Genomic DNA, 10,697 nt, shown 5'->3' with positions numbered 1-10,697 from the left:
TGAGAGGTTAATTTGCAGCATGACACACAGAGAATTAGGCGTATCTATAAGTTCTCTTGTGGTTACAAGCAACTGCATGTCTAATTCTCCATGCACTGTTAAAAATTGCCTCCAAAACCTCTCCTTTGGTGTTTGGACTGCATCCACTACTGTTAAACTGGGTATGTACCAACCAATAGCAAGCTAGTTAATTGATTAATATATGACTTTGCATAACCTGCAGCTGTCAGCAGTTTATAAGGAGCCTTTCAGATATTCACAGCTATTCCTCTCAATGGGGTGCAGGTAAAGCTGAAAGAAACAGTGGTAACAAGAAAGGTATTTATAAAAATATATTTCACAAAGTAGGAAACAATACAGGAGTTTCTCTGAATACAATACATGGAGTAAATAAACAAACAATAATATAGCATCAAAACAAAGTAGAAAATTAAAATGATTTGCATGTAATACTTAGTTTTATTATACAATTGCTACTTCTAAATGGCAAGTTTGCATTACAAATTGAATATGCTTGCAGCTTCTAGTGCTGTTCTTTCTCTGTGTGCAAGAGCCCTGGTGCATCACCATGAATAGTATATAAAAGAAATGCTAATAACGTAAGCAGTAAAATTATGTACACACTGGTTCCTGCTCTAATACAGTGGAGAACTATAAGCATGTTTTTACTGTACTGTGTAATGTGTGAATTTCTAAAAGTCTATAGTTTAAATATTCACATGAACCAGTTTACTTCCAGCTGTTTGTGCTTGTATTAAAAACACCAGGTACTATATTTATGAAGAAAATATAAAACTGTCAAAAGTTCTCTCTGGGAAAGTTTTATTCCTGCCAGCATTCACTTAAAACCCAACTACTGCAAATGGATAGGTTACGGCTTTAACCTGCAACAAATTGCAATTTTCTTTTCAAAACGTACATTTATTAAACATTCATTATATATAGAAAAAAACTCTAAAGATTTATTAATGGATATAATTTAGTTTTCTTTATAATCTTACTCTATAGATTATCAACCTTAATAAATAAAAGCAGTAATGGACATCAATAAAATATTTATTTCAAGGATTAAACAAATAAATTCAATCTTTAGCAATAAAATCAGCAACCATTTCCTATAAGTCAGTCCATCCCCTTTCACAGTTTTCTTTTCCTTTTTCTTTTTTTCTTTTTAGAAGATGAAGCGGAGAACAGGAGTGATCCTTCTTCTAAAAAACAATCCTTTTTTTAAGGTGGGCTTTGTTTCCCAATCCTTGAATCTCTGCACATTAGTAGGATTTATTACCGCAGCACTGGAATGGATTAAGAACATGTGAATATTTTAAGGCTTGACACAATATTTAAAGATGATATTCAGTCTGTGGTTATGTGGCCAACAATTACTGTATGTACAATGTATGGTCACTGACAGTAGAAACCAGCAGGGATTTACAATGCTATTACTATTCAGCATTGCTAAGAAGACCAACTATTGCTTTTAACATTTTTGTGGTGGGATCTTTGTTGGCAATGCGAAACAAACCATTAGTTTTACACATACTGGCAGGAGATACTGTTCAACAGCAAAATCCCCGCGGGTCCATTATCTAGAAAAGCACCTTTTCCTTTTTATTCCTTTCATTTCACTGAAGATTATCAAAGATCCAAATCTCCATCTTCAGAGTGGTCAAGTGAATATCAAATATCCAAAGACTTCTAGACACTCCACATACTTTACTTTACACTCCACAAGACTTATACCTCCTAACATATACTTTTTTTTTTGTTTTTTTGGTTCAACATTACAATGTAGTTGATTTTATAGATGACTGGCGCTAAACTTGCCTCTAAAACAAAAAGCCACATTAGTTGTAACTAACAGCTGTGACTCTAGAATATTACATGATCGTTAAGTCAAGAGTGAAAAAGTTTGTAATCCACTGTCAAGTTTCTTTGTCACTTTCTCCAACTGAGTAAAGTTCTCCGAGTCTTTTAAAGCGGGGACCCCATTCACTGAGGTAGTCAAAATTCTGGTCTGAGTCTGATGTAGAGGACTCCAAGGAGCTAAGGGAACCAGCCACTGAGCCTCTGCCTTCATAGCCATAAATCTGGATAGAGTCATATGGTGGAGCTGTGGGATCATTATCAGCTTCGTGAAGCCTTACATTAATAAATTCATCAACATCAACACCATTAGGAACAGGTGCAAGCCCCTGCCTGGGCATAAATTGAAGATCAGGCTTAATATCCTTACGGGGCAAAAATCCATTAATTCCATCTGGATTTTGCAAAGTTGCAATGTCAAACGCTTCTGTATCCTCTTCGCCACCTCCTTCATCATCATAACGGATTATGTTTTCCCTCACATCTTCATCATCTTTGATAATTAGAGGCTCATTTTTATGTCTTCTTAATGTTACAAACAGCACCACAATGACTGCAAAGAAAGCATCATAAGTTGATTAACTAAGAAAGCATCTAATCAAAGCAACTTCAAACCAAACACTTTTGTAGAGTGCTGGAGATTTTTTTTTCTACCTGAGTAATGAAGCCATGAGAAGAGCGAAAAAACCTAGGACTGCAACTACACTCTGCTTCAGTCATAAAAAATGTGATCAGAAGCTGAAGCAAGGAACATGCCCTTCTTATATTTATGTCCGCACATTTAGAAAATGTTGGCTCTAATTTTCAAAATGAATGTGCATAATTGTGAACCCATTTCTAAGCTGAAGTCTGTAGTTAAGTACCCAAAACCAGAGGCATCCAAACTTACACAGAACTTAGGAAATACAGCCTTGACCTTAGCCACGGGCAGAAATGGTTATCTTTTGCTGGCGGTTGCTACAGACTCATGCAGTAGGAGACTAAAACTCTATGAAAAGAGAGAGGCAAAGGGCCTAGATCACATTCATTTCAGAATTATGGGGAGGTGCACTAAGGAGTGTAAATTGGTGACTCTTTGTTGTTTTTGCAGCCTACTGCTAAAATTTCAGTTTATTGAGGTATTACAAAGCAGAGCTATAAGACAGAGAAGAGGGATTCTTCATTCACTGTTCTCTCTCTTGCTTTCCTGATGTTGTATACTAATTTTATATGCTTTATTCAAATATACAGCACTGCTTATCTTGTAAAACTGCAATATCCCTTAAGCCACTGCAATCCGGAATAAACTCATGCAAGTCTCAGAAGAAAGAACATATAATAAATAATCCATTTTCCAGCATCCACAGTACATTTCTCAGTTCCCCTTACTGCTCAGAACCCCTAAAGCCTGATGGGATTTAGTGAATTTGGTTTCATAATCCAACCTTTTTATTATGCAGTTGCTATGTAAGGTTCTTTGGGGGGTAGGGACTTTGCTTTATATTTCTTTTTGTTCTGCGCCTAGCACCGCAGAGCTCTGGTTCTGACTGGGATCATTGGGCATGATTTTATATACAATGTGTATATTAATATCTTTTCCACATAACAGTACCTTTACCATTTGACTTCCTTATTTTTATTCATTTATGAACCAGAAAAATTTTGAACAGCAGACTATAAAATGAATACGTACCTAGCAGCAAAATGATGCATGCTAATATGGCAATTAAGGCTCCCATACTGAGTCCAATTGGAAGTACATAAGCTTCAACATTACAGGATTGGACAACACCATCACTGCTGCAACCACAGACCCGAATGGTGAGGGTGCTGGTGCTGCTCATGGGAGGATTTCCACTATCACTTATAATGATTGGTAAAAGATATACTTCTTGCTTCTGACGGCTGAATCCGCTATGCTTTGCCAAAATGCTGAGAGTATTATCTGGAAAAATGAAAATTTAAATAATTGCATCATTTGAAAAGAGCTGCTGAAAACAAAACTTTTTTTCTAGTTCATAAATCCCCTCTGTAAAAACATACCTCTTTTGTCATACCCTTACCCGACCCCTCCACCAAGTATATAACCAGGCAGCAAACCTCTTGCACACAGTCATAAGAACTAAGTTAATGAAGACAGTGGATGGAAAAGTTCTATTTAACACAATCCCACCTGTTATTGTCTTACTTAATAAAGTACAACCATCCATTAAAACAAAATGTTCCCTGGATCATAAATACGACATAGTATTTTGTACCTGCAATAAAAGAAGCTTTTTTTTTCTGTTAATGTAGCAGTTAGCGAACAGAAGAAAACAAACAGAAGAGTGGGTTGGAAGCTGCGGGCCTCGATTCAGAAGTAATGAACATGTATTCATGCTCGTTACATTGGAAGAAGTCAGACCTTGTTTCTTATGAAAACAGCAGGACAAAAGTGATCTCAGAACATAATTGCTCTAACTTTTGCAGTCTTGTGCGCATGTTTAATTTTACATATACGAGTAATCCCATTAACTTCAATGGGATTTCATATATAAAGTTACCCATACCAGCACATGATTTCGGTCACTGATAGCACATCTCATGTTTTGCAAAAGAACTCATGGAAGTAGCTAGAAAAAGAGTGTCAGTGGAAAAGCCGAGAGAAGGAAAGGATGGATTTACCACAAAAATACTCTTAACGCTCTACTTCAAACTTGGTTTTGGTTGATTGCTTTGACAGACTTCCTACAGACTACTATCAGAGATCAGTTTTGACTAACAGTAGGCTATTTCTTCCTTTCTGAGCTACATAGCAATGAAATGGCTACAAAGGCCAAACCGTTAAGGAATCGTGTATGGTCACTGGGGCTGAGGGGACGTAGGCCATCAAACATGATGCTAACCACATCATTTCCATGTTGGATATAAATACTGGCCTGTCTTAACCACACTAGCTCAATGGGAAGCTATTTCTGGGACAACCTCTGAACCAGAATCAGACTTGCTGCTGTCTCTCCCTTTCTCACACAGTCAAAACTCACTCTCTCTCAGATTTCAGCAAATGAACCCCATAAAAATTATCAAGATAGAACTCCTGCAGTACTTACATTTACTGTTGCATATATTATATTTTAAGTATAGACGATGCTGTAAAAACTAGAATGTGATGAATGCTGATTTTATTTAATAGTACTCTTTGTAGTTGTACATCAAAAATGATTCAGATTCTCAGAGAAAATGATTGAATCCTCACAAAACGTATGAGATTTTCTATTGCTATTAGGTAACCATACATTCCAGACACTGAACAGCCTATCCCTTTCAGATATAAATGATTCTGAATATTCCACAATGTTCAAGTTCCAGCTATGGTGTGAAATCACTTAAAATATGCAAGACACTTTGATTTATGTAAGACTTAATTATTTTTCTTATTTTAAACTGTTTTATTCAGAGGAAGAAAAAATGAATTCATTGTTATGAGTTATATCCCAGTAGAGTTTGTTGATATTACCCTGCTTTGTATGTTCTTTCATAAAAATAATATGACAGATTAATAAACTGATATCCTCAGATTTCTTAGGCCTCCAGCATAGGGGTGTTTATATATCTTCCTGAGAAACCTAATAAAAGTGATGGACAATGGAAAGCTAGACTTGTGCATCACATTTGGGTCTGAGAGGTAGATTGTAGCTCTTTTCATTAGTCTCTTTTCTCCTGCATTTCCAAAGTAAATGTTCTTCAAATACCAAGAAAAATCGGTCTCCTGGTATTCTGTGTTATGAAATGAAACTGACACAATTACTAAATGCCTTTTTATGAAAGAAATGAAATTGAAGAGGGAGGGTCATGTGGTTCACATGGAGAGAAACCCCCCCCCCCCCCCCCGAAAAGATAGGGGATGTTCATACAATAGATGGAATTAAATCTCAAATCCTGAAAGGAAACTCAAAAATCATTCAGTGCAGCTCAGGAGATATTTGAGGGGTGTATATATGTTCCTATGATCCTGTTGTCAGTCAAATCCCTGCTGCACTTTAGAAATATCTTAAGACTATTCTTTTTGGATTGACTGGTTATTGCCCCCATGGCAGTCATCATTATAGGGGTAACAATCACTTCTGGTATAAGCATTCAAGAAAGCGCACCCCAAAGAGAATTCAATCTATAAAATACTAAACAAGCAGGCATAAAGACACAGTGGATAGGGGGAAAAGGAAGAAAAAACCAATAAAGTGATTAGTTAATTTCTGACCATTTTTAACAACAGTACTTTGTTCTGGTTTTCTTCATTACGTATGCTTATGTATTATATATATTCATCAAATAGAGAAACAGATAAATACAATTGGGCAAGGGTCGCTACAAAATATACATAGGCATAGACAACCCAAAATATCTTACAGCCATAGTGTAATGGGGAATTATTTGTCTTAGGGTTTGAGTGTTGCTGCAGCTGTCATGGTCTAGGATGTGAACAAAAGGCAAAGGTTTTTTGTGATCTCTCTTATTGGGCCAGCTGTATAGCTGGGAGAGCTGCTGGACAAATTTTCAGGTATCTAGTGCCCTTCCTCAGGGTCATATTATACACTCTTTTGTTGATTTGCTCATCAGAAAGTTTCCTCTTCCAACTTTAAAAAGAAAAGTGCAGTGATAAAATTATATATTGCTTTGGCTTTTCTCAAGTTACGTGTATATTTCTACTTAAATTTTTGCCAGAAATAATCTTGCCCTGTACCATAAGGGTGCATTCATCAAACCTTTTTTTTTTTAATTATTTAGGTACTTTTAGTCAGGTTTTTCAATATATTCCTGTTGTTTCTAAATGACTGCCATTTAAAAATTATCTGAGAAGCTCCAATCACTGTCCTTGTCTTTCAGGCCCCCAAAGGAAAAAAAAAAAAGCTCTAATTGCACAATAAGAAAACTCTTGGGTAAAGCCCATACTGCCTGAAGTCAAAGGAACCCTTCAAGGTTCTCAATGCAGCCTCAGGGATTCATGCTGTTTTGTCTTATTCACTGCTTTCCTATTACTTCTTCTTTTTTCCTTCTGTCATTCTTTATGATTAAAAAATACTAATAAAATTTAGTAGAACGGTGGGACTCCAGCCATGGTACTTTCTGAGCTCCTTTACTGTCCTTGTGATAATGGATCCATATCTTGGAAACGTACAATGACTTCTTGCATTGCAGTGTTCCACCCTCACAGGTGTCACTATAAGTGCCCCTTCCACACTTATCCTAGCACTGCCCTTTTCCTTATTATGCAATACGCCTTCCCAGCCCCATGCACCTCAGCTCTGGCCTCCACTTTCCCATCCGCAGGCTGTTTGTGACTGAAATGAAACTGCTGTTTTTGTGAGTAGGCTGTTTCTTTCCATTTCTGACACAGCACTTGTGGCTGTTCTCTTCTATCTAATGCATGGGCCAGTATTATTTTGGGTGGAGGGCTGCTTACTGAGTTTTGGCAAGCCATCGATGGCCGCATGGCAAGCAGCCAGGGCAAATAAATATTAATTTTCTAAATTTTTTAGGGGCCCCATGGTTCAGATAGAATGGCCTGGTGGGCCACATCCAGCTCGCGGGCCACATTTTTTCCACCCTGATCTAATGAGAAGATTGTGCAGAGTGTGCAGGCACAGATGAATCATGAACAAAAAAGGTCAAAAAAAGGTCTCTTTACTCTGCCCAATACCCACAACAAGCTTCATTAATGGCTGTTGCTCTTGCTTTGCACTTTCCCTATAACCTACTTCAAACAAAAATATGAATGTAGAAGCTACAGCCACTAAGGGACCCTATTCAAAATTTCCATAACAGAGAGAATCCAGTAAGTCACTTGGCAACTGTCAATCCTTTGGATCATGGGGTACACGCAAGAGGTCTATGTGATCAGCACACCAAGACCTTCAGTGTGTACATCTAGGCAAGAGTGTGAAAGACTGGAGGTTTGCCTAGACCTACCATCCCCGCTTTAGACTACTGAAACAGAGTCCAAAGGCCAGACTGAGTCCAGACATCCAGTGCCTTGATGGCTGTAGCTTCTGCCACAGAGCAATAGATTAGAGCTGCTGCTGCTGACTGCCTAATGCCTCCGTAAGGGCATGCTTCTTTCACAATGATGTCCCTTAGCCTTTCATAAAGCTTCCTCTTCCAGTTCATTATGTCGTGGTTTGTCTTTTCTGAAGTTACGTATCTATATTTCTACTTAAATATATTTCTGCATTTGATTGTTTCATCTTAAGTATGCTACTTTGCACTTGTCCTTATTGAAATAAATCAGCTGAAACACATTTATCAAGGCTATTCTAAATGCTAATATTGTCCACCAAAGCATCTGCCATCCCACCCTGCTTGATGGACTCACTTGGTGGACACAAAAAAGCCTTTTGACACTGAAGCCTGCAGGGACTCCTCTTGTTTCAAGATGTACATAGCTGTAGGTAGCATAACGTGGGTAGGAGGAGAATAAAGTCTGCAGACAGGGGCAGAAAGAGGGACCAGAACAGAAAAAGAAATAGATAAAGATGTAGAAGGCAGGAGGTGGACATTGTTGGGATATACGGACTATAGAAAAGCAAAGCATGAGGGTGGCTGAACTGAATAAAGTAGATGGAAAAAAGGGACTGGGGGAAATAAGACAGAGGAGAGCAAAGACAGACTGGCATGGTTACCCCTGTGCCTCAACAAATGAAAGCATATGCAAAGTTAATAAGATACTGCTCACAGTTAATAATGACCAACATTTGGCAACCGGGAAGGGAAAAGACAGGTGTAACCAAGCTCTGTGAGACAGGGAATGTTATTCAGTATGCAGCTATATGTATAACTGCTGATGTCACGAAGCAGTGTGGAATAGCAGATGCTTTGGAGGAAGAGATTAGGATTTAGAATGACCATGATAAAGGAGTTGCAGTTGAGTAACTTCAATAAAGGTAAGTGCAAAGTACTATGCTCAGGATGGAACAATCAAATGCAGAAATAAAATCTAAGTAGAAATATATACATAACTTCAGAAAATACAAACCACAACGATTTTATTAAAATCGTTTTCTTCTTACAATTGGAAGAGGAAGCTTTTGTGATTGGCTCGGCTGCAGTACTATAGAAATGACCCCCAGGTCATTTAATGGACTGTTAATTAAATATGAGCCAATACTCTAGAGTGACATTACATGTTAGGACCCCCTCTCCTCCATGTACCATACTAAGGGAATGTAAAACACAAGTGTCCCCACAATAAAGCTTGCCTTCTGAGCATCTCAAAGTTATTCCACTTCATGCAAGGGTTAATTCTGGGCTGTGCTACCTAGCTCATGTCAGGTTAATTTCAGCCTGATCAATGGAGGTAAAATGAGCAATTTACAGTCCTCCAGCATCCCAAGATGCACTGCTCTCAGCTCCCCCACCCTACCCAGAACAGGAGTAGAGCCCGGGTGAGCTCTTAGCAACACCCTTGCCTAGTAGCCCTCTTGTGGCAAGTCAGAGCTGTGCAGACAAGAAATGGCAGTAACCTTAATGTGAAAAGGCCTACAGAACATTGCAACTTCAACACCACTTAGCATTCCACATATTTAGTATGGAGGAAGTGCAACATGAATAATTTTTTAAAAAGCTACTAGAACATTGCAGTGGATTAACAGGAGGATTGTATGTAAGCCATGGGAATGTATTCTTCCACTCTGTTCAGCGCTGGTGAGGCTTCACCTGGAGTAGTGTGTCAGTTTTGGGTACCACACCTCAAGGGAGACATAAACAAGCTAGAAAGAATAAAGAAGAGTGACAAAAATGATCACAGTGCTAGAAAACAGGACATGAGAGGAAAGGTGGGAAGAACTGGGACTATTTTGTTTGGAGAAGAGAAGACTGAAGGTAGATTTGATAACAGATTTTAAATGCAAAAAGGGTTGTTACAAAGAAGATGGTGATTCACTGGTCCCTCTGTTCACAAAGGACAGGAAAAGAAGTGATGGCTTAAATTACAACAAGGGACATTTAAGCTGGATCTGCAGTCCTTTAAGTTTCTGCAGACATTTAGGATGGATATCAGGAAGAACTTCCTACCTCTGAAAGTGGAGAAATACTGGAACAGATTACCCAAGGAGACTGTGGAGTCTATTTTTAAAGGTACGTTAGATAAACATTTGTCTAGGATGTTTGGACAGGCGTGCTCCTGCCTTTAGGAAGGGCTTGAACAAAATGACCTCTGGAGGTTACTTCTAGGCCTATTTTTCTATCATTCTAGGGTGCTTAGTAGAATACAAGCCCGATATGGCTAGGCTGCAGATGGAAATGCAATTTAAGAGCCAGATAACAAGAAGAAGGAGAAACAGGTATTGAAGAATACTAATAAGCTAAATGAAAAGGATCTCTCAATTTGTGGGTGGCATGATGAGGGAAAACAAGGGTGGGGCTTACTCCAGCTGCCTGGGAAATGTGTGGCAATCTTAACTCTCATCACCACAACAAAAACAGAGAATGAATCAAGGGAATCATTTTGCTAATGGATGCAAACTGCTCAATTTTGCTGCAGGGACTGTTGTTCCTTTTTTATTTATTTATTTATTTTTGTGCCCCATCTGAAAAGAAAATGTCACCAGGTGCTGCTGGAAATTAGGCCTCTAAGTGCCTTGCCTCAACCCCCAGCTTGCCTTTCTATTTAGTTTCTAAAACTTGAAAATGACACCAACAGATTAGTAATAAATTCAATTCATCTGATTTGCTTTCCACTCTCTGTGGACACTTCCTTTATAGCACTTTTAGCTGAGAAAGCAGCAGGCAGCTCCTCCAGGAGCAGACACCGATGCTGCTGCATGAATTAACTTGGCAGCAGGTGCTCAGCAAGATGGAGGACGATCACTCTCCACTCATCT

The 10,697-nt window shown here is 38.4% G+C and overlaps 1 protein-coding gene across 4 annotated transcripts in view; it reads right to left on the bottom strand.

Moving 5' to 3' along the window:
* Positions 1-317: 317 nt before the first annotated feature.
* Positions 318-10,697, bottom strand: part of CDH8 (cadherin 8) — a 222,116-nt gene continuing 211,736 nt past the window's right edge. For 3 of the 4 annotated variants that reach the window (XM_019488191.2, XM_006270588.4, XM_059713888.1), the window contains 2 exons: positions 3,536-3,787; positions 318-2,416 (listed from right to left, as the gene is read on the bottom strand). In XM_019488191.2, the coding sequence (XP_019343736.1) occupies positions 1,923-2,416; positions 3,536-3,787 (746 nt within the window). In that variant the 3' untranslated portion in view covers positions 318-1,922. The remainder of the gene's footprint in view (positions 2,417-3,535; positions 3,788-10,697) is intronic. The other variant, XM_019488192.2, reaches the window with a different exon arrangement.

The sequence above is a fragment of the Alligator mississippiensis genome, chromosome 10 (assembly GCF_030867095.1).
Source record: "Alligator mississippiensis isolate rAllMis1 chromosome 10, rAllMis1, whole genome shotgun sequence".
NCBI classification, from domain to species: domain Eukaryota; kingdom Metazoa; phylum Chordata; order Crocodylia; family Alligatoridae; genus Alligator; species Alligator mississippiensis.
The sequence above is the reverse complement of the archived record's forward strand: the minus strand, read 5'-3'. Positions and strand labels throughout refer to the sequence as shown.